The following is a 24349-nucleotide window of genomic DNA, read 5'->3' as shown; positions in this document are numbered from 1 at the left end:
GTTCACTTTAGTGTGTAAGCAAATTTTATTGACAATTGATGTATGTATATCCAATAGTTGCTGTTTCTTGTTATAAATAACATAATATATATCAATAATAAGATGCAAAAAATTAACTACTTACTGTTAAAATTCAGTAAAATGCTTGTTTATTGGAACGAAGTTCCTTATCGCGCGTTGTGAAAGGGGGCTAGTCGGAAAAAATTCTTACGAAAAGTTGTCACGACACTTTTTGCTTAAGTTGTAAGCCGTGCGGCGTGCGCGTGCTTCTCTGTCTGTCTCTCTCTAACTTAACACTTCGTTCCATCCGGATGTCCCTTGACATCGCTCAAGTTTTTTGAAGTGAAAACTTCTTTAGCGGCGTTGGGTATAAAATCTTAAACTCGCGTCAGGACACGTGGCCTGATCGAAAAAGCGTAAGACGGATGGATATCAAACATGCTCAACGTTAATAATCAAGTTTTCACTTCTGCCGGCACTCCCGGAGTGCAACCCGTCTTTTTTTTTCTATATAATTGGTAAACACTGCTTTATATTAATTATTTACGGCATTCCCACAGCATTTATTTTATCATTATTCAAAATTGTAAAAATTATTTATTTAGTATGAAATTGTAAGTACTTAAATTGGAACGAATTTACTATATTAATAATTGTTTGTTCATAACATGATTGTTTCAATTATTTTAATTGTATTTTGCAGTTATTTTATTTCGAAACGATTTATTAATACAAATGTTTATGTAAAATACAGGTATTTTTTATTGGCTGCATTATATTAATTAACATTCCTTCAAGTTTTCAAGTGCAGTATTTTATATTTTCATTTCTAACTACATATATTGCTGATCACTATTTAAGTAATTAAAAACATTATTTAAATGTTGACCGTTAATGGTTTATGTTCTTGTACTTTAAAATAAAAAAATCAATTAAATATTATTTGTTTTATTTGTAAATAAATAAATATATTTATTACGTATAAAATCGCAAATATATTGTATTACAAATTCTCATCTCACTCAATCATACTCTTTATAAAATCAATTTTATTTAGGTATTATCCGACGACCGTCCTTTGGTTTTTGATAGCATCGTATTGTAAATCTGTAAAATAAAATGTACTTTATATTACATAATATTGTCAACATGAAATGGTCATGTTAGTTATTTTTACACAAAAAAAACATGTTTAGTTTTTAACTATACTAATATTATAAAGAGGAAAGGTTTGTATGTATGTATGGTTTTCACTTTTCACGTATAAACTACTGGACCGATTTTGATGAAATTTGGCTCAGATAATCTTTAGACCCTGAGAAAGAACATAGGCTACCTTTTATTGCGAAATATGTACCACGAGTGAAGCCGGGGCGGACCGCTAGTTGCTTATAAAAATAAAATGACTTCATATAATAATTACATATTTGGGTATTAAAATAAATAACAAGATCAGACAATGATTTTATTGATAAGTACCTAGCTAATCAGTTGCTTACATATTTTAACACGATAAGAGATATCTTGTTTCGTAGTTTTTCAAAACAAAATTAATCTTTGTGCAGTTATAGTTGCATACATGCAGATTATATGTATAGTACATACCTACCTAATTAAAAATTGTACAGTACCCTACGAAATTACGAAAATAAAAACTACTTACACTACTTTATAGTCACAGTCGATATTAACGTTACCTACTTTTTGTGATAGTTTTAAATTTTAATCTTTTTTTATATGAAAGCGGAAAAAATCTAAACTATCAGATATCATATTACTGTCTTGCTAGAATTATAGCAACTGATTCAAATACAACAAGCATGTAATTGGATATTACCTATATGTCGCTTTTTTGTGTAAGAGAGGAAATTTTATACATTATACCTACCTACTTGGTAGTATTACGGTGCATTTACATCAAACGAGCGAATACTCATTCTAACCCCACTATATCAAATTATTTTAGTGTAAACAGCAGTAGAGCATTCTTTCGTTGTTCTTAGTGTGTTCGAAAAGATTCTATGCAATGTTCTATATATACTCTTTTCAATCAAATACTGAACAATTCAATCTCATACTGAACAACACTATACGAATTATTATACTGTATACGAATTTTCGATACAGTAAATGATTACGAAATAATGCTCTATCTCTAACTGTAGATGTTCGTATAATGTAAATCCACGTCAGAAATACGAATGTATTGCTATTTGAAGCTTATGTGAAGCACATGTGCAAGTGTCCAATATTACGGTCACGATTATCCATACTAATATTATAAATGCGAAAGTAACTCTGTCTGTCTGTCTGTTACTCAATCACGCCTAAACTACTGAACCAATTTGCATGAAATTTGGTATGGAGATATTTTGATACCCGAGAAAGGACATAGGCTACCTTTTATTGCGAAATATGTACCACGGGCGAAGCCGGGGCGGACCACTAGTTACCTATAAAGTAATTTAATAAGAGCTATACTATACATACAAATAAAGACTATCGTGTAGAAAGAAAAGAATATTTTCATTGCATGTAATGAAAAAAAAATCGTACAATAACGTCATAACTCCCAATATATTACAAACTATTGTAAAAGATAATTAAAAATATAATCTTGCCTCTTGCTCTGAGTCCATATGAGTTTGTCTTGGCCGGGCATAAGACTGCATCGGGGATGCAGTATTTTCTAAAATAATAAATATACCTTTAATAAATGTTTAAATTTAATATAAGGTAGAGCAAAATTTAATTTAAACGTACAGATATATTAAGATTTATTTATTCGGGAAAAAGTGTGCGTGAAAAAATAATAATAGGTATGTTCCTTTGAAAGAAAATGGATTTAGTTTAGTAGCCACGTACCTAATCTTAAAAAATAAATATACATACTTCTTTTTACTTATAAAATGCGCTTACCGGTAGCTTTTGGTGATTCCAATTTTTCAGGCTAGAAAATAAAACAGATATTAAAAATATTCTTACACAAGTATTTACTAGCAATAACTATAGGATACTTAACGTTTATATTGTCATAAACTTACCACTTCGTCTAAACTTGGTTTAAAATATTTAGAAAACTCCTTGTCACTTTGTGATCCGCCCATCACTGGAATGGTGACATTCGCTGAAAATAAATAAGAGATACTTTTAATTTCCACGCGTAAAACCTTAGCAATTCTCACACGTAAAGCTCTTTTTGTCTGTAAGTATGTCTGGGCTAAACTAAAATGGATTTACTTCAAATTTGGTACAAATATAGCTTGAGACCTCAAGAAGGTCATAGGATAGGTTTTATCCCGAATATCCCACGGGAACGGGAACTAAACGGTTTTTTTTTTGACTACGCGGGCGAAGCTGCTGGCGGAAAGCTAGTATACTACTAAATATAATATTACTAGCTGTGCCCCGTGGTTTTACTTTTACCCGCAGTGCTCTGCTACTGTTGGTCTCAGCGAGATGATATATAGCCTATAGCCTTCCTCGATAAATGGGCTATCTCACACCGAAAGAACCTTCAAATTTCTAAATTTTGGACCGAGATTAGCGCGTTCAAACAAACAAAGTCTTCAGCTTTATAATATTAGTATAGATTTTCCAACTAACATATCTGTTTCCCCCACACGGACTCCCTATAGTTGACCCGCTTGAGCCCAGCACGTCGTCGCTTACGACCGCGCATTGCGCTCTTATTTCGTGATTCAGTAGACAATTTCCTGATTACTTTGTGATATAGGCAACGGGATGAGGCGTTGGATACCTGGGATGTAATAAAAAATTTTTTAATCCAAAACTTTTTTTGAATGATTATGTTTAATCCTTTAATTATAGAGGCGAAAGTTTATTAGGTTGTATGTTGTTTTTTCTGGCAAAAAGCAAATTTAATATGTATCTTGTCTAAATAAAGTTTCAGACACTGCCGACAAAATTATTTTTTTTTTTTTTTTATAATATATATAAGTATATTAAAAATTAAGAAAACGTATGTTACTGTATTGTATTCAGCATCAAATTGTCGTCTAAAATATAAGGTAATCTGTCAAAAGAATAACTGGAGTTGGAGTTCAACTTAACTATATACACACAACATATTCATATGTATACAACATAATATTTTACATATATTATTGCTGTTTTTACACTATAAATAACTTACCAATTCGCATTGCAAATCATCTAATTCATCCTCCATAATATCCAACTCATCCGTATCTTTGGCGGGAACGATCAACAATTTTGTCTCTGGACATTGACCAGAGACAATCAGTTGGGACGACTTTGGAAATATTAATCTATGGACGGTTCTAGAAAAAACTTTGAATATAGAAATTGACGATTGCAAAAATCTATTAAAAATGGATTAGGTATTAAGTAGATTAATAAAGAATTATTTTTGAAACAAAATCGAATAAAAAATATAACTAGAAATAAACTTTAACGTTTATTACTCTAGTTATTGATTGAAATGGAAGGAAAATTTATTTATTATTTTTTCTGAAGGAAAATTTATTTATAATACTAGCGGTCCGCCCCGGCTTCGCCCGTGGTACATATTTACGTTTTCTCTACATAAAAACCATCCTCGTACTTCAAGGAATATATTAAAAAAAGAATTATTGAAATCGGTTTAGCCGTTCTCGAGTTATGCGCTTACCAACACATTTTGCGATTCATTTTTATATATAAAGAAGATTATCAAGTTTTAAGTTAAAGAGTAAATAATATAGACAATGTAATATAGACCATATTCCAATCACAATAAAGTAGATTTTAGTTTACCTCGGTATATAGCAAGGGGGTTGAAATAACTCCCTAGTAGCTAAATCCTGGCATACACCGTCCAATAAAACTATATCTTCCATTAATTCGTTGACCACAAATATCTAGAAGTAAAATAAATAAATTAAATTACATTTAAGTACAAACATTTCAAATAAAAAATGTTGTGGGATTTAGTTTTTTTTTTATAAACCTCCTACTGAAAACTGGAGTTGCTTGTGCGTTATATTTTTGTTTATTTATCAAATCATATCTGATACTAAATATATAAATTCTAATCTTGCTGTATACATACTTAAACTGCAATAAATAAAATAATATTAAAGTCGTGTCGAAAGGAGTAGGTTGCATACAAACATACAAGCGAAGCTAAATATAGCATGTTAATATTACAATAATTTATTTCCTCAAATTTTTTACTAGTATTTATATCCGTGTAAGGGCCGATTTTTCAATGATTGGATAAAACTTATCCGTCCAATAAAGTATTACACGATAGTATTAAAAAGTCACGTAAACTGTCAAATACGGACAATTAGAATACGTTTTTAAAATGGTAGTTTTATACATTATTCGACGAATAAGTTCTATCCAAGCATTAAAAAATCGGCCCTAAAACAAAGATAACCTTAAAAGCCTTCAAGCAGGGCACAAAAGCATGCTCAAGCCGCATGCTGATCTTTTCTGAAGACCACGAATGGTACGCTGGGACACTTGGTAATACCATTAGAGATAGTTTTATGCCTATTTCACGCCACATTGACGATTCTAACCTTAAATAATATTTTATTTACTGAAACTATAGTTTTTTTTTTTAGGTATTGTTAATATTTAAAAATTAAAATGAAAGATAAAAATTCAATCACGTTTAATCAGTTTCGTCTATCCAGATTAAATAACAAATATTCAATCTACACTCATACTATAAATCTTAAGTATTATTTGTATACGTAGTATATTATTATTAGTCTGTGGTATTATAGAATTAAAATAAAATCGTTTTGTTTGTTTGATCGCGCTAATCTCCGGAACTATTGGACCGATTTCAAGAATATTTTCTGTGTTGGATATGTACATTGTACGTGATCCCTGAGTTCTATAGGCTGTATATGTACCACGAGCCAAACAGGGGCGGGCTACCAGCCCCCCTAGTCAAGTGGCTTTCTGTTAGCGTAACGTTCAATAGAATAGACTACGAATGTATGAGATTGACGTAGGCTGTAGATAAACGTATCTTCTCGTAACAGGTTACGTCAATCTCATACATTCGTAGTCTATTCTATTGAACGCTACGCTAACAGAAAGCCACTTGACTAGGGGGGCTATTTTTATGATGGAAATATAATAATAAAAGCAAAACAATAAAATAAAGAGTATCTTATTCAAACTAAATTTATTAAATTTCGATAGATGGCGCTTTTTTGTAAATTTCCTAATACGTAGTATATTATTATTAGTCTGTGCTATAACTAAGCTATTATAGTATACTAGCGGTCCGCCCCGGCTTCGCCCGTGGTACATATGAAAAATAGATGTTGGCCGATTCTCAGACTTACCCGATATGCACAGAAAATTTCATGAGAATCGGTCCACCCGTTTCGGAGGAGTATGCAGACTAACATTGTGACACGAGAATTTTATATATAAGAGATTATACTTAATAGGAATTTACCCCATAATAGGATGTGGTGCCAAATTAAACGCCTCTTTGATAACTTGCATAGTGATGTAATAAGCTTGTACTGCAGATTCGCAGCGAACTGTGTAGTTGTATGGACGATTGGTTAATACCTGGAATAAAATACAAAAGTTCAATCCATACTAATACATATATTAAATGCGAAAGTAACTCTGTCTCTCTGTCTGTTACTCAATCACGCCTAAACTTCAGAACCAATAGGCATGACGAAAGATTTTGAAATCCTCTTCCATAATGTGTGTATTCGTTTACTATTAACAAGAAAAACCCTATATTTCATACCCGCATAGTTCCCGTTCCCGTAGGATTTCCGGGATAAAACCTATCCTATGTGTTAATTCAAGTTACCCTCTATATGTGTGCTAAATTTCATTGTAATCGGTTCAGTAGTTTTTAAGTGAAAGAGTAACAAACATCCATACATCCATACTTACAAACTTTCGCCTTTATAATAGTATTAAGATATTTATTAACTGTGCCAAAACAGCTGACAGGTGTCATGGCGTCGGCGTGACGTCACCTTTAAGTAAATACATACGTCAATAACTGTACGCTTGTCCAAGAAACTAAACAAAATATTAAGTTAATTCATGCATTAAAATGAATTCCAAATCTTATAAGTGCTGTGCGGTACCTCAGTGTACTTCCACATCAATAAAAACGCCAAACAAATTATTTGTACACGTTCCAAACAAGAAATTAATAAGGCAAAAGTGGTTAAAGCTCGCGCGGCGAAACCCGAACGATGTAGTTACGAATTCGCCACTTTATTTCTGTGAAGATCACTTTGATGTGAGTATATTATCATATACTTAAAGATTCTAAACTAAAAATGTTTCTAATAATGTGAAATAATTGAAATTTGGCAGCTATAGGTTTATTAATTTATTTAAGTTAAGTTTGTTTTGATATTGGCTATGATTCTTATTATCAATAATTCTAAACATTTCCATTTCTTTCAGATGCCAAATGATATGGAAAATTATATGCAGTATCATGTGATGAAATTTGTTTCACAAGTACGTATGAAACCAGGATGTATGCCCCATAAGTTTACATGCCAATCTGATAGGAAATCACGAACATCTGCCACAACAGAGCGACCATATATAGCAAAGAAACGAAGAATGATGATTCTTGAAGAGTGTAAAAAGGAATACGAAGAAAAATGTATAGTTACAAAACAATCAAGTGTTGAAGAAATTGCATCCATTAGTTCAGGTATTACCCTTATATTATTCTTATTGTTGCATATGTACTTATTAAGTATTTGTAGTCATAATTATAGTATTAAAATAACAAAATATTTGTTTTACAGTTCAGCAGAATGTCGATGAACTTCCCCAATTGGCACCAAGGGTGTTGAATAATCAGTGTAAAGCTAACCAAACAAAAGTCAATTTGGTAAATCAGATGACATCACCATCAAAGCAATTTCAATATTCTGTCTCTTCATCTCCATTTGAAATCAAGCATCACGGCCTTAATACTATCCCCTTAAGGTCAAGTGGTAATTATTTGAGTCAAAAAGTTAAAAAAATAGAACACTCAGATAGTGATGATTCTTATACCCCCTCTGTGACTCTAACAGAAACCTCAGTACCTGTATCCATGCTTCGGATTGTAGCGAGATGGTAGAGGATGACAAAAGAAGAGAAAATTTTAATGCTTTAGAGTGCACCTTGAAGAAAAACCCCGTTCCTATATTGGTGTTCTTTTAAGTTGTTTTTATTTAGTTAACTTGACCACCATATTATACCATTTAATCATATTTTACTATGTCTAAAATTCATTCCGTCAACTTGCTGATGATTTTGGAATTGATAAAACTTATCCAAGCAAAATTTTTTTGAAAAATATACCTATTTTAGCAAGTGTAATGCGTCCTTTTATTGTTCCATTAGTTAACAAAATTGATTAAAAAAAATCTACCAATGGCTTTAAGACATAAATACAATAATGTGACTTGCATGATCAACTGTTTAGAGATTGAAATACAGAAACCTTCAAATGCTTTAAATCAAGCCCTTTCCTGGTCTGATTACAAGAAAGCCAATACCATTAAGTACCTTATATCCTGTACACCTAATGGTTTGATAAATTATATTTCTAATGGTTATGGAGGCCGAATAACAGACACATACATTGTTGAAACTTCTGACTTTTCAAAATGTTTGCAACCCAATATGTGGGTCATGGCAGATAGAGGAAGTATATTATTTAAGAAGAATGGGTGTGAAATTAGTACGGCCACCGAGTGTTGCATCCGAATGTAAGTTATCTAAAGCAGAACCTAAAGAAACCAAACAAGTAGCTAGTTTGAGAATTCACGTAGAGCGGGTGATAAGACGGATACTTACGTGAATTGAACATGTTAAAACCACATGCTTGTCTTAAGTTTGGTTAAAGTTCTTGATGATAAACTATAGCTTGTGGTTTGATTAATTTACAGGATTCACTAATTAAATAAAATATTAATGAAATTTCTGCATTTTTTATTTTCTATTCTATAATACATTTAAATAACAATGGATATATAGGCAATTCCAGAATAAAATAATACTTTCCAGAAAGCTTGTCATAAAATTTTCATCATAAGCGATGCAAATAATTTCAAAATTATTGTTAATTGTAAATTCTGGGTCAGTGATACAAAAGTAACAATTATTATTTTGACCACTTAGGTACATTTGCATTTGCATCTGGGCAAAGCACTTCTTGCTTGGTTTACCATTTTTAATATAGTTTGCATAAGTTTTTCTGCTTAAGGAACATTTTATCTCAACTATGCCATCTGGAATTCTGGACATATTCCATCGGGAGAACCAGCTAACAGCATTGTGATTGGTGTTTCAGTCAAAATGGCGGACTATGGTATTTTAATGTTTTATTTTATTAAAAATATCAATAATAATAACTGTTTTAAATAAAAATAAGGCAGTATTTTAAAATTATTTAATATAACATTTCACCTAACAACGCCAAATCGATTATTTATTGATACTGTCGTCATGCCTATTTTCATGAAATTTGGTATGGAGATATTTTGATACCCGGAAATCCCACGGGAGCGGGAACTTTGCGGGTTTTTCTTTGACTGCGGGGGCGAAGCCGCGGGCGGAAACCTAGTATTTTTATATATTGGCTGTGCTCCGCGGTTTTAGACGCAGTGCTTCGCTCCTGTTGGTCTTAGCGTGACGACATATAGCCTATAGCCTTCCTCGATAAATGGGCTATCTAACACTGAAATAATATTTCAAATCGGATCAGTAGGTAGTTATATAACAAACAAATAAACTCTTCAGTAACGAATCACATTAAATGCTATTTACTATAAGAAATTATAATGAAGACCAAAGAATTTTCATAGTCCTTATAATCTACGCTTACATTCATATGAAACATAATTAAGACTAGCAATTTCGACTATCCTCTCTTCATTTGAAGATACAACACTACAAAAGTCACTAGTTAAGTGTGAAACATAAAAGTGATTTTCAATTCATATTATCTACGACTACGCTACGTTACAAGTTACAACTGCCCCCCTAGACAAGTGGCTTTCTATTAGCGTAAAGTTCAATAGAATAGATTATGAATGTATGAGATTGACGTAATCAATCGTCGTCGTCGTCGTAATCAAACGTCAATCTCATACATTCATAATCTATTCTATTGAACTTTACGCTAATAGAAAGCCACTTGTCTAGGGGGGCTGTGATCTATTCAGTGAACTGTGAAGGTAACATTTTAAGAAAATAGGCGGTTACAACAAAAAAAATTAAGGATCCAGAATTCTTAAGATCTGGGGGTTACGATGATGCCTTTACAGCTCTATCACTTTTCAACATTGGATTTAATAATACTTTAAGACATGATGGTTACCCCCTGATAATGATAAGAATGGTTCTATATGATATTTAGTTTTATAGCATACAGATGCTTTCTTAAATATGAATCACGGGTGGCCGAGAGGTCGGGCCGTCGCGTCGCCCGGTCAGAACCGCAGGTTCGAATCCCGCGACGTGATCGTATTATTTATCCTTTAAAAAAATTATAAAAATGGTTCCAATTTACTGATTATACCTACACCCAAAACTCCAATAGCATTCCCCGACACAATATAATCTTGGCTAGGTTCAGAAAACTTGAGATCGGTCAGGAACTCATAATTCGGTATTGCTTCGTCCAAATCTTCCTCTGGAGGTAAGTAGGAAGCTTCACATAACCCAGACACTAACATGTATAGACCTTTGGGTTGATCACCTAAAATGGTTGGTTTTTTCTATGAATTTACAATAGAAAATTAAGGTATTTTTTAAGGTAAAAAATCGGTTGTCTGTAAGTCGGTTAACTGACGATAGTTGAACGTGACAACGTCCGATTGTGCTTCTTTGTCGCGCGTTCCGAGCTCTCGCTCGCACTTCAAGCCTTGGAACGCTTCAGAGCGAGGTAACGCCGCATGAGTCATGTTTTTTCGTGCGAGCAGCCGGCTCTATCGAATTATAAGACGTTGTCACGTCAAAATTCATACAACACGGTATATTGCACACTCATGGTATCTCCTGTACTTACTGAAATCATTTGACTACATCTAGTATATTAGTAAGAAAGCGGAATGTGCAATAATTCATCGTTTGCATTGAATGAATTGAATGAAGTCAAATCAGTTCAGCTGTTTCTGAAATAGGCTAGAACAAAGAGACAGATAGATAAACAATGTAAAACTATCAGAATAACAAACTTTATTTTTTTAGATAGATGTTTATAAACTTAAGTCTTCTTCTTCGTATTATTGTGCAGTTCATACCATTATTATATATTCAGAAATAGAATTATACCTCTGGATATTAATATATCGTTCATATTATAGTTATGTATTTCAGAGTTCTCTATGAAAAAGTCAGCTACTCTCTCATTTCCTTGCAACCAAGATATAGCGCGGAGTTGAGTCTGTTGAAATTTATTTGTTTAAAAATTAAAAGTGAATTTTATTACCAATAATAAAGCAACGCTTGAAGATATTTTTAATGGCTTCTATGTTATATGTATAAATTAAATTGATTTGGGACATAAATATGTATAATCTTTTTTTGAAATACGTCAGCCGATTTTCAGTACATTGTTTCAATGAATGAGTTTTTGATCATCAGATAAAAAAGACGTGTGGCACTCGGGGACTGCCGCGGTAAAGCTATTGCATGCTATGCCTTCAAGCCACACCTCCGCGCCCGTCGGAGTGGGGAGCGTGAGGTTTTTTCATTACGGAATTTCTGGATTCGGTCCCCGCGCTCAAGGCCCGCGATAGAAGCTATGCAATAGCTTATTTGATAGACCGTCCAGGGTCCTGCTAGAACGATTTTTAGTATTACCGGTAGGACGCAATGTTTTTGGTTATATGAGGCTTTCTAAGCCTGCTAGCAGGACGCAATTAACTTAGATGCATAGTGCGTCTCTTTCTGATTCAGCGAGTTTTTGAATGGTGTTTCTACGATCAGTCCAGTCCAAATGGCGGCGAGTATAAGACGTGGCGTCCGCGTTCGTGTCAAAGCAACATATTTTGTCGGAAATGATAGCCAGCATACCTGGAGTCGTCAACATTTTGGCTATAACTACGTTAATAGTTATCGCTGGGGTATTGTAAGAAAGGTAGAAAACAGGCATCTGTTTTCTAGATAGAAGTGTTCTAACTTGGAATGAAACATCCCGTCTCTCGCATTTTGCAAACATTTTACGTTTGCTTGTAGGAGAAATGCGGGAACGGGGTGCGTCATTTCAAATTAGACAAGCTCTTTCTACATTTACTATTAATATTATAAATTGGAAAGTAACTCTGTCTGTCTGTCTGTCTGCTACGCTTTCACGCCTAAACCACTGAACCGATTTTAATGAAATTTGGCATCAACATAGGTAACGAGTTGGGAAAGGACATAGGCTACATTTTACGCGGGAAAACATGTCATTCCCGCGGTAAATTACTTTTTTAATTCCCTAAGAACACGCGGGCGAAGCTGCGGGGCACCTCTAGTATCTACTATTATAAAATAGGTACCCAATGTTAATCATCCTGCCTAATTTTAATACGCATGAATATCAAGTACTGCTAGAAGGACAGCCTCTGATATCCATAGAAAAATTACGAAATATTGCGTACTGCTAGCAGGACGTACGTCCTTAGGATTGTCCTTCCAGAAGGTTCTTCCAGCAGGACCAGGATTTGGACGTTCTATCATTAAAAACGCATTCATTGAAATTTACACTTTATTTCGTAGTCGTAACGTTCAAAGTCTATTGTCTCGCTCATTCGAAAACTCTGCTCAATACACGCGTAGGCAGAGTTTTGCTTCAGACAATTTTCAAGCGTAATTGTAAGTGTAGTTGTTTATTACATGACAAATTAATTTCTTATTACCTCGGGTGAAGATGGCGCCACTAAGCTGCCCTTGTGCCGAATAGACTGTACTCTTTCTTGTATTGCATTTACTAGCAAACGATATTCCATTTCATCTAAAAATCCTGCAATATAATAGGGCAAATAAATTATCAATAGTTTAGATATTTGATTGAGTATACCAGTGTAGTGTGGTGTGGTATGGCGTAGCGTGGCGTGGCGTGGTAAGGTGGGGTGGCGTGGCGTGGGATGGCGTAGGATGGCATGGGGTAGCGTAGCGTGGCATGGCGTGGTGTGGGGTGGCGTGGCGTAGCGTGGGGTGGGGTGGGGTGGCATGGCGTGGCGTGGGGTGGGGTGGCGTGGCGTGGCGTGGCGTCACGTAGTTTGGTGTGGTATTATAGTGGTTAGGGTTATAACAATTTGCCTTCCTCCTTCAATTGCATGGCATCTGAAAGCATGATGTTCAGAGTGGAGGTGGTCGCTTGTCTCGTTTTCACAGTTATTGCGGTCCAAGGCCGATCCCTTTGTAAAAGACCTAGTTGTCTTGTTACTGCTAGCCTAGAAAAAAAAGACGGGTTGCACTCCGGGAGTGCCGGCAGAAGTGAAAACTTGATTATTAACGTTGAGCATGTTTGATATTTTGGAATGGTATCCGTCTTACGCTTTTCCGATCAGGTCACGTGTCCTGACGCGAGTTTAAGATTTTATACCCATTACAGAAAAAGTGCTCAACGCCGCTAAAGAAGTTTTCACTTCAAAAACATACTTATTTTTCTCAAATTATACTAGCACCAATGAACACGTGTGAAACAATTGAAGGAATAGCGCATTAAATCATTAGATGTGTTTTATAATAAGACGAAACATAGACTTTTAAAAGACTTTTTTATCACCTGTCAGCTTCAAGTTTATTATATAGGGTTTCCTGTATTTGAACATTATCCACCAACTGTGGGAGCAGATTGCATACTTCTGTTTCACCCGTCACAAAACCCTGAAAATATAATATTGAAGATTAATTCTATTTTGAACACGAGTAATGGTAAGTAATTTCTTAATTATTAAAAGGAACTCGTGTATAAGAAAAAAAATATGAATAAATTTTTCTTATATACTTAAATAAAAATGCTCTTAAATATGTTCCAACTATTTTCATTATGTAACCAACTTTTGACATATTATTTTATCCCTACTAATATTATAAATGCGAAAAAACTCTGTCTGTCTGTCTGTCTGTTACGCTTTCCCCCTTAAATCTATCAAACGATTTTGATGAAATTTGGCACAGACAATCAGTAGACCCAGAGAAAGAACATAGGCTACCTTTTATCAAAACACCACGCGAGCGAAGCTGCGGGCGGAAGCTAGTTGTTTTATAAAAAGGAAATTTACGTTATAAATTCATTATTAATTAAACCTTATAATAAATACCTTTCCAACATCATACCCAAAGGCTAGTTGTATGTCAATCATTCTGTCTATATATGCCATTATTTTCGGCACAGACACCCTGAAATCGAGCAAATGTTTAATAAAAACTTCATTCTTCATTTGACTGACCGGTTGGCTTGGTTGGTAGTGGCCCTGCCTTCCAAGCCAGAGGTCGTGGGTTCGATTCCCACCCGGGGCAAATATTTGTGTGATGAACATAGATGTTTGCTCTGTGTCTGGGTGTTAATTATTTATATAAGTATTTATTTCAAAATTATAATAATATAATAATATAAGCTTTTATTTCCTTACTTTTACAAAAATTTACACTTTAACTTAATACTAAATACTTTATATAATAAAATCTTAAAACTAATATAATTATGTGTATTGTTAGTGATATTTTTAGTTATTCTATGTTAGTATTTATCTTATTATTCTATATTGTAAGGACCGCTTTGTGCGGTGAAAGCCTCCTCCAAAATTTTCCATTTCTGCCTATCATTAGCCAGTTTTACCCAGTGGTTCCCCGCTACACCAACAATGTCGTCTTGCCACCTTTTATAGGGTCTGCCTCTTTTTCGGCTCCTGTCCGCTAAAAACCAGTTTGTAATGATCGTTGACCATCTTTCATCTTTTTGCCTTTGGTTGTGTCCTGCCCATCTCCATTTTAATCGAAGAACATGATTACCGACGTCATTCGCTTTTGTTACTTTCCTTATTGATGTATTTTTTATATGGTCTTTTAATCGAATATTCATGTAGCTTCTTTCAATTCCTCGTTGGCAGACTCTTAATTGGTTAAGAGATTTTTTGGTCAGTGGCCAGGTTTGGCATGCGTAAGTAAGACACGGTAACAAGCAGCTGTTCATGGCCTTCGTCTTCAAGCGTACTGGTATTGGTCCTTTAAATATGTCTTTCATAGACCAGTACTTGTTCCATGTCATAGTTATTCTTCTAGATATCTCCCTCTCTGTGCAGGACTTAAATGAGATAAGGTGACCCAGATATATGTACTCATCTGTATATTTCAGTTCTTTTGTGTCTACATATAAAGGTATTTTTTGTCTGTTTGTCATAATTTGTGTTTTGTCATAGTTGATTTCTAATCCTGCATTTTTGCTATGTTCACTGAGGGTGGTTAACATTGACTGAAGCTGAATCGGGCATTCTGATAGTAACACTATATCATCTGCGAACCGTAAATGGGACAAGTATTTTCCATTTATTCTTATGCCTTTGTCTGCCCAATCAAGTTTCCTAAATATGTTTTCAAGTACCGCAATGAATAATTTTGGTGAGAGTGGGTCTCCTTGTTTAACACCACGTTCTATTGGAAAGGGTGAACCATTTGTGTCCAACTTTATCCTTGCATAGTTTTCTCTATATATTTCTTTTAGAAGATTGATGTAGCCAGCCTCTAAACCCTGTGCTTGAAGAGCTTCCCACATAGAGTCATGAAATATTGAGTCAAAGGCTTTTGAGTAGTCTATGAATAATATGTATAGGGGTCTGTTATATTCCACGCATTTCTCAATAACTATTTTTAATGTAAATATATGATCTACTGTAGAGAATTTTGACATAAATCCAGCCTGCTCTACCGGTTGGCTCTCATCTATTGTATGGCTTATTCGTCGTAGTAGGGTAGATGCGAAAACTTTATAGAGACATGATATTAAGCTTATAGGTCTGTAGTTAGATATTAGTTTTGGACTTCCTTTTTTATATATTAAAACTATTTCAGTCTCCTTCCACTGATTTGGTATTGCATTTTGTGAGAGAATCAGATTGAATAAATTTGTTAGTGTCTCGACCATCATATAAGAACCTGCTTTTATCATCTCATTGGTAATTCCATCTGCACCGGGACTCTTGTCAGATTTTAGATTTTTAATTGCTTGTTCTACTTCTTCATTCAAAAAGACAGGTATTGGATCATTATTCAAGTAGGTAGTGTACGAATCCAACTTGGTTGGTATGGTCTTAGTTTTATATAAGTCTCTGTAGTACTGTGTGGCTAGATCCAGTATTCCTGCTCGATTAAAGACTGAGGAACCTGAAGGATGGGTAAGTTGTGACAGTAAATCTTTTTTAATTTCGAGTGATTTATATGCTTTTTTGACACCTCCTGTCTTTTCTAAAAAGGTCTCCAAGGTCTTTATTCTAAGTTCCTTATCATTGCTTTTTATTTTTCTTTTTATTGTCTTGTAAAGTTGGCTAATTCTCTTTTTTTCTATTTTTGTCTTGTTTTCTGTATTTCTAAGGTTGTGTAATTCTTTCTTCATGTTAATTATTTCGTCTGTCATTATAGTTTCAATTCTTTTTTCGCGTATTCGTGAATTTCGTTCTAGTGATTTTTTTATTTCATTTATTAAGGTATTATAAAAGTCCTGAACACTAATATTATTAGTGATATTGAGTGTTAAAATGTTGTTTTTAAAATTTTTAAAGTTGAGCTTTGAAGAACTCGTGTTATTGAAACGAGCTCGGGTTAATTTTTGTCTTCTGCCAAGATCAAGTGTTATTCTTACGATTCGGTGATCACTTGGATGTATAAATTTACTAAGTACGTTGTAGTTTTCGATAATTCCAGGACAGTTGGTAGCTATGTAGTCGATTTCATTTTTCGTTCTTCCATTTGGGGCGAGCCAAGTCCATCTAAGTCTCTCAGGTTTTTTAAAAAGTGTGTTTACTATTTTAAATTTATACCTCAAACAGAAATCTATGAACATTTGTCCTCTTTTGTTACGTTTGCCATACCCAAAGCTGCCCATGACAAGATGTTCGTACGAGTTGGTCTGACCAATCTTAGCATTCATATCTCCCATTAAAATTATCTTATTGGTACATTTCTCTATAGCTATGTCCAGATCATTGTAGAAGTTTTTTAATTCCGTCTCGCTGCAGCTTTCGGTCGGCGCGTAGACTTGTATAAGGGAAAAGGAAGTGTGGTATATATCTACATGTAGAATTGCAACTCTGTCTGATATAGGTTGGAACTCTTTAACTTTTGTATTTGAACTTTTCTTGACTAAAAATCCTATTCCTTTCTGTCCCTTTATCATACCGTAGTAATATAAAACGTAGTTGCTTCTCTGTTCAATTTTTAATCCTTCTCTTCTAACTTCGCAAATTCCGAGTATGTCCCAATTAATAGACGACAAAGCAAATTCAAGTTCTAGTATTCTTGTTTCATTAGCTAATGATCTTAGATTAAATGTAGCTATATAATATTTTTGTTTTATTGGAGGGTGAGAGTCTACTGCCCCCGCGGTGACAAGCCGTTGTGGGGGAGGGATGTGTTTTATTTTATCATTTTGTTTATTAATATATTTTGTGGATGAATAGGTGGTATTAGTTTGTTTCTTTTGGAGGAGGGATAGTGGCTATTCGTTGTCCGAGTTGGATTGTACAGTATCTGAATTATTATTTTGATTGTTTTGTTTATGGAAGAAATTGCTTAATTGACTTTGATGTCCTGTTACTTTGTTCTTTTTAGCCACATGACCTTTAGATGTTGATGGCTCGGTATTTTGTGTTGGATTGGATTGGATGTTATGTTTTGGATTTGGCGGTGTTATTTCTAGTTCCCGTTTTTTTTGTTTGTTTTGTTCCATATTTTTATTGATCTGGTGTTGTGGGGTCTTATGGGGATGTACTATTAGTTTGTTATGTCGAATATAAGCATTATTTCCCTTCTCTTTTTCTTTTTCTAACTGTTCTTGTAGTTTCTTACGTGCTTCTAACACTTGTGGAGGATAGTCTTGTTTAATGTACATTCCGTGGTTTTTTAAATTTTGTTTATGTTTTAATACTGCGAGTTTTTTGCCGAAGGTTGTAAATGAAACTATTATTGGTCTTATTTTATTTTCTTTTTTGCTTCCCATACGTCTAACCATTTCTAGATCTCTGTTTTCGCAATTCAATGCCAAATCCTTGTTGATTATTTTTAAAATAGAATTCTCCAAATCTTCGTAAGATTTTTCCCGTTCCTCGACGCCAAAAAATATTAAGTTTCTGTATCTTATATGCTTCTCTAATGCCAGTAATCTTCTATCTGATTCAGTGTTATGTAATTTAATGTCCTCTATTTCCTTTTTTATGACGTCAAACTTTTTATCCATATTAGTGTTAATGTTTTCTGTAATTCTTGTTTCTAATGACTTTAAAGATTCGTTTGAATCTTTTCTTATATCTGCTCTCAATTGATTTAATAATTTTTGTATGTCAGACATTTTTAGACAATTCTTTTACAATTTTAATCTTAGATTTTAGTATTTTATGTTTTAACACTAATGAAATTTTATATCTGCGCCCTCTCGTGTACGTATCTTAAACTAGTTGAAGATAATATTCTGTAGTATCGATAGATTCAGTTAGTTCCGCCTGTTGCCGAAAGGTGGCTCAAATTGTTTCGTTGAAAAGGACGATAGATGTCTCTTATTAACGACTTTGACTGTTGTTTACGTTGTTTATGACAGCTGATATCAAAAGTATTCAAACATCTGTCAATGTAGTGAAAATTAACCGTTTCGTTAAATAATTATTTTCGAAACACTGTATTTTTATGTTAAGTGGTTGTGTGTCCATATAGATATCACTATAATAATGCTCCTGGATTGTTTGGATTTTTTGTCTTTCACTTCATTGAGGTATGTCCGTGGATTGTCCAACTTTATATTATTATCACTGTTCACTTTGTCCCAACTGCAACTGTATGATAGTTTATCTCACTGAATTTAAAAGTATAGTTAGCGCAAACGATATACACACTAATTGAGTACGTATAGATTAGTTGAGTCTTAGTTTTAGCACTGTTTTACTATTAAATTTATTTTTAAGCATTTTATAACGCCGATCAGATGTTTACGTGACGGTAGCGCCACCTATCCAAAAATTATATATGTATGTTTATCGGCCATCTGGTTTCCATAACACAAGCGAAAGCTTAGTATGGGATCAGTTTGTGTGAAAATTGTCCTGAAATATTTATTTATTTATTATTCTTTCAATGCAAAATGACCTTTACTTATCATTAGAATAAAAATTACATTAATAATCAAATAACTACTTTTGCTGTGGTTTGGCAGTGTAGGGTTTTTATTTCTTTTAACAAAAATTAACCCATGATTTTTATAAGTTCTGATTAATTTTAATAATAAAACAGAGCGTATGTGCCGAGCACACGTGTCAGTAGTGAAACTTCTTTGGCAATATTCAAAGATCCCAAAATCGTCGCCTTACTCCATGACGTGACGGTACTGCCATGACGAGACCTTGAAATTTTACTCTTAACGCGCCATAAGAAATTTTACTTCAACAAAACAACATTTTCTCTAAAAAAAAATATTTTTCTTATATCTATTTTATGCTAACCTTGCCAATTTGCATAGTCGTAGAAAACGTAGCATTCTCAATAATTTAGTTGCTGTTAATACACTTGAATTTAAATTATTCCATTTATCCCACATAGTCACAGAATCTATTATATCTAGAATTAAATCTGCAACGAAAAAAAAATATTTTAAAAACCAGGTACGTAGGATTTGTTTTTTTTCAAGGGTTTTTTTTAACCTATCCTGAATTTAAATTACATTACGATGTAGGTAATGAAATTTGTGTTAATCTTAGTTGTATTAAATAATAATAATATGTATTGCATTTAAATTATAAGTGAGAAAATATTTATTCAATGCTCATTATTTTCAGTAAAATAAGAAACCCATAAAAACTGAATTGTTGTTAGGTTATTACATACATTGCTCACAAAAAAAGCATATAGTTATACACAGTAATTTTAAAATTAAACTTTCATAATATTAAACTATTAAAACTGACCTCCAGTTGCCATAACAATAATAAAGAAGTCCAACTTGTTCCAGTGTGATCTAAAATATCCACGAATAGTCAAAGCGTAGAATTTTATTAGCATCTCCCACAAATATATAATGAAGAAGAATCTGCAATATCAAGTGCGGAAGAATTAAAAATGATTAACCAAATAAGCTATTTATCTGATATAAACTTTGGAATCAGTTACAATTACAATTTATTTCCTACGAATTTTCTATTATTGTAATGCGATATTCTGTCGTTCTAGCGTTTTACTTTCTCAAAAACTACAGTTAACATCCTTATATCAATAAGCAAAAGTATCTCAATAAACATTCTTGTTTATCATTATTTGCGAAAACTACCCGCAAATAATATAAAATCAAATTGCTCTAAAATTTTAATTATCATCCTTCTTCATTTTCTATTCTATCTCTCAAAAGTTTAACACTAAAAAGTTAAATAGTTCCGACAAAAACACTCACAAATTCAAAGATTTGATCGTAAAAGTGACCGTTGGGGTCACAGGCCCTCTCATGGCCACTTCAAACAATATAACCGGCGTATTACACAAAATCATCACATATATAAAGCCATCGAACCACACATTGGTGACAATTCTATAGCAATACTGCCTCCAAGGGTGTCTGGGCACTTGGGCATTCGCCGCGTCTGGTATCATCATGTCTACTAGCTTACGACGAAGCCAGACTGCGTGGGCCTGATGAATGTTAATTTAATATGATAAGGGAATAATGTTATAATAATAATGCAGTTTAACGAAGTTTTTAACCGACTTCAAAAAAAGGAGGAGGTTATTTTTTAAAGGTGCGTTCATATTTGCACTATAAATTGCATTATTCATCCTGATTACAAGCGAAGTATACATTAATTTCTGCTATGATTGCTAAGTACCTAGTCCTAAATTAAATTTTTTATAAAATTATTCTAATAAAGTTCTTATAATACATTCTTCTACATAACAGTCCTACTTATAAGTCGGAATTTACCATATTATGTTAGAATTTTTTATTTATGGATTGCAAAAAGGATAGTGCTAAATACTAATTCAATTTTGCTGTTCAGGCGCCGATAAATCCATAGATCTATATGAATATTTTAATTCCTAAAAAAATAAACCATTCTTACCTTAGGTTTCCACAACGTCCCCAACTGTTCCAAATTAATCCTACCATCATTAGAATCAGCGGCAACTTCCACCGCCTGTACTAGCGTACGGACGCCATCTTTACTTATTTTACCGTGTTCGTATTGGCGCCAATACGATATCTTCATTGCTTTTAACACGCGCTGATTTGCTTCTCTAAAACGAATTTGAATGTGTTCTTGAATGTTCTTTGGGTTGTATAGTTTTATGACGAATTTTGTCATCCAGTAAGGACCATACAGAAATAATGCAAAATTATATTATTATATCCTTTTATGAATTATTGGACATTCTTTATTGATAGGATAAGAAAATAGACTAAATTAAAATCTCAAATATTAAGAATCAGTACTATTTTCTAGTAATTCAATAACAAACTTTTATAGAATTGTTTTGCATGCAGTTTACACATTTTCTTTTATTACATTGTATTACTCAAAAAGACCATAATAGGCTGTAAAATTCTTTTATTTTATTTACTAGCAAAATAAGATTTTTACCGCGCCAAATAGTAATGTATATAACTTACACTCTATCTACAGATACACACCTTCCCGGTCTTCTCAAGATACGAGTCATAATATGATACAATAGTAGCTCCGTTGCACCGTGAAAGAAGTACAACGAAGAAACACACTTTGGCATTTATAACATTCGTAAGAAAGATTATCACCTCATCATTTCAGCTATCTCTTTCTTAGTAGGCTCATTCGGTATCTCCCTCTCACAATCTGGACACGTGGTGTAATGGTACCCCATGTAAGTGTCGTCATCACTATCCTCGTCGCGACCAGACATTTGAAGTTGGTATGGATGTTTTATTGTTGTATCTGGAAGGAATAATACCTTATTAAATATGGTACAATTAGAGAAAGGAGACACAAGAATTGTTTGCTGAACCATTAAAAAAGTTTTTAGCTTTTTTACCCACATAGTTTAAGTTAGCAATATTATGCAAACAAAAATTACCTACTGCAGATTACCGATTAAATTTAGTTATTTGCTAATGGTTCAGAAGTGTCGAAATTTTAAAATAGTATCAGCTAGGTAACGTTTATTACGGTAACGGTATTTAGTAAATTACAACAAAAAGAGGGAAGGTATAAAATAGATGGGTAAAGTGAAAAAACTTCCAATTAATTCTCTAGCAACCAAAAAATGCGTAAACCAACAGGCAACAACAACAAATCAATCAAATACTTGATTCAGATATTCCAGAACACCACTTACTAGCTTGCACAAGATCCCAATTAGCATCAGCAAGAAACTTATCCATCTTAAGCATAGAGATACATCGATCTCTGGTCATCATTACACGCTTGACGCAATTCGTCATATTAGCCTTCTTTGCAAGCGATATTTCAGCTAGCCCAAGGATCTTTAGTACTTTGGTGATTGTGGTTGCATTGATTAATAGAGAAAGGAGTACTAGACCAGCTGTTTGAATGATGAAGATCTGAGAAAATGGTTAAGTTAAGTTTTGCATAATAACAAAATATATTTGAATTTAATCATAAAATATGCTATCTTGATCCTTCTATTTTATAGGGTAGTTAGTAGTTACGAAGGAGACCAATAAACACTTACATGACTTAATCACTACAGAAGTATTTTAAATCTACTCAAAACAGTTATTGGCCAAAATATTAACACGACTTTTCGTTATAATTATTAGAAATACAGGCATTTGAACATAAAAAAATTAAAGCTTACCTCACCAGCATCCGCCACAATTGGTGTTTGAAGGACAATCAAAGCCAGGCAAAGTGATAACGGACCTCGTAACCCACCCCACACACAAGCCATTGCATGTTGCCAGGACATACCATACCCTATATGCCTCAGAATAGGTGTCATTGCGGCATACACCAACAATCTCGAAGTATACACCGTCGTATACGTCACAAATATCAAAGCACATTGCCGTACACTTATCATGTAACATAATTTCTCAAATATCACCACGCCTACTATAGCGAAGACCAGCGTATTCGCTATATGGGAGAGAATTCTCCAGAAATGCGAAACCACTTGTTCCACTTCAGCTGATACAGTTGACTTTCGTTTGCTTACCATAACGCCAGCTATAACCGTTCCCAGCAACCCTGATACATAGAAGAACTTCTCTCCAATGTAGTATGTTAAATAAGCTCCAGCCAGAGTCACGGTTACTGAGCAAAGTAAGTCGTAATACGTCAAGGATAATAATCCTGCTGTTATCTTTCCCATCACGAGTCCCAAAAGGACACCGCCACCAGCAAAACGTAGAAGTAACAAAGATATTTGCGATGCATCCGTTAAAGCCATTGCCAAATATCCGAAAATTGCAGTAAACTCAATCATTACTGTGACATCTCCAATCAAACCCTCACCCAGCAGTAAAACGCTTATATTTTTACCTTTGGTCAATTCTTTTAGCTGCGTCACAATTTCTACTGGGTATATAGGCGAGCAAACGATTCCAAATAACAGGGCCGTTGAGAAATTCCAGGAAGATTCTATTAAATAGAACGCCATGAATGCCGCCATAAGAGCAGTTAGCAAAACTCCAAAAACTCCCACCATGACAATCTGCGGAAAACTGCGCCAGAAAGAATGTGAATCGACCGAATAAGATGTGAAAAACACAATAATTGGTAGGAAAACTGTTAGCAAAAGATCGACGTCCATATAACAGATCTCAACAAAGGGCCTAAAATGTGGATAGTTATGTGCCAAAAATCCGAGTATACCACCAAAAATAAACATGACTACTCTATAAGGAATACACATACTTGTGCAAAGCATTATGGCCCTTACTATAACACCAAATAGCAAGGTTAGAAAGACGAAAAGAAAGGCTATAGATGTAGGATAAGCGAGAGTAGGTCGGTATGGATCATCAAATTCCACACTTTGGTTCCTTCCATTCAAACTTAACGGTTTTAATTGTTCTGTTTTTTCACTTGAGTTAGCCATTCCTTTGCCAAATGTTTCTTGGAAACTAGATATGTCTGTGTTATTTGATAAAACTTCATTGTATGATATAAATAGAGAAAACAAGCAA

At 33.8% G+C, this 24349-nt stretch overlaps 2 protein-coding genes across 2 annotated transcripts; one reads left to right on the top strand and one right to left on the bottom strand.

Moving 5' to 3' along the window:
* Window positions 1-932: 932 nt before the first annotated feature.
* Window positions 933-24114, bottom strand: LOC149477409 (sperm-specific sodium:proton exchanger-like). Its single transcript, XM_089710746.1, has 22 exons — window positions 23017-24114; window positions 22534-22759; window positions 21977-22133; window positions 21285-21459; window positions 20621-20856; window positions 20142-20263; window positions 19680-19806; window positions 14301-14379; window positions 13763-13863; window positions 13294-13427; window positions 12891-12994; window positions 11320-11431; window positions 10569-10744; window positions 6452-6570; window positions 5408-5552; window positions 4780-4883; window positions 4157-4304; window positions 3607-3760; window positions 3045-3127; window positions 2920-2950; window positions 2622-2689; window positions 933-1107 (listed from the first exon to the last, which is right to left on the bottom strand). The coding sequence occupies exons 1-22, from the start codon at window positions 24088-24090 to the stop codon at window positions 1054-1056; spliced, it is 3729 nt and encodes a 1242-aa protein (XP_089566872.1). The 5' UTR covers window positions 24091-24114; the 3' UTR covers window positions 933-1053.
* On the top strand, window positions 6986-8952 carry LOC149477410 (uncharacterized). Its single transcript, XM_089710733.1, has 3 exons — window positions 6986-7270; window positions 7441-7699; window positions 7797-8952. Exons 1-3 carry the CDS (start codon window positions 7079-7081, stop codon window positions 8114-8116), a joined length of 771 nt encoding a protein of 256 aa, XP_089566859.1. The 5' UTR covers window positions 6986-7078; the 3' UTR covers window positions 8117-8952.
* Window positions 24115-24349: the final 235 nt, after the last annotated feature.

The sequence above is a fragment of the Colias philodice genome, chromosome 25 (genome assembly GCF_061535455.1).
Source record: "Colias philodice isolate Cphi_HAF_F1 chromosome 25, ilColPhil1 Martin Lab GWU primary, whole genome shotgun sequence".
NCBI lineage: Eukaryota > Metazoa > Arthropoda > Insecta > Lepidoptera > Pieridae > Colias > Colias philodice.
The sequence above is the reverse complement of the archived record's forward strand: the minus strand, read 5'-3'. Positions and strand labels throughout refer to the sequence as shown.

What these genes read in the sequence shown, in the direction of transcription:
- LOC149477410 (XM_089710733.1), top strand. Translation starts at nt 7,079, where the DNA reads ATGAATTCCAAATCTTATAAGTGCTGTGCGGTACCTCAGTGTACTTCC. An exon ending in TCTGTGAAGATCACTTTGAT is followed by an intron (nt 7,271 to 7,440) that starts GTGAGTATATTA and finishes CATTTCTTTCAG; the next exon opens with ATGCCAAATGATATGGAAAA. An exon ending in AATTGCATCCATTAGTTCAG is followed by an intron (nt 7,700 to 7,796) that starts GTATTACCCTTA and finishes TTTGTTTTACAG; the next exon opens with TTCAGCAGAATGTCGATGAA.
- LOC149477409 (XM_089710746.1), bottom strand. Translation starts at nt 24,090, where the DNA reads ATGCTTTGCACAAGTATGTGTATTCCTTATAGAGTAGTCATGTTTATT. An exon ending in AATAAACTTGAAGCTGACAG is followed by an intron (nt 13,428 to 13,762) that starts GTGATAAAAAAG and finishes TTTTTTTTCTAG; the next exon opens with GCTAGCAGTAACAAGACAAC. An exon ending in GGAATCACCAAAAGCTACCG is followed by an intron (nt 2,690 to 2,919) that starts GTAAGCGCATTT and finishes TTATTATTTTAG; the next exon opens with AAAATACTGCATCCCCGATG.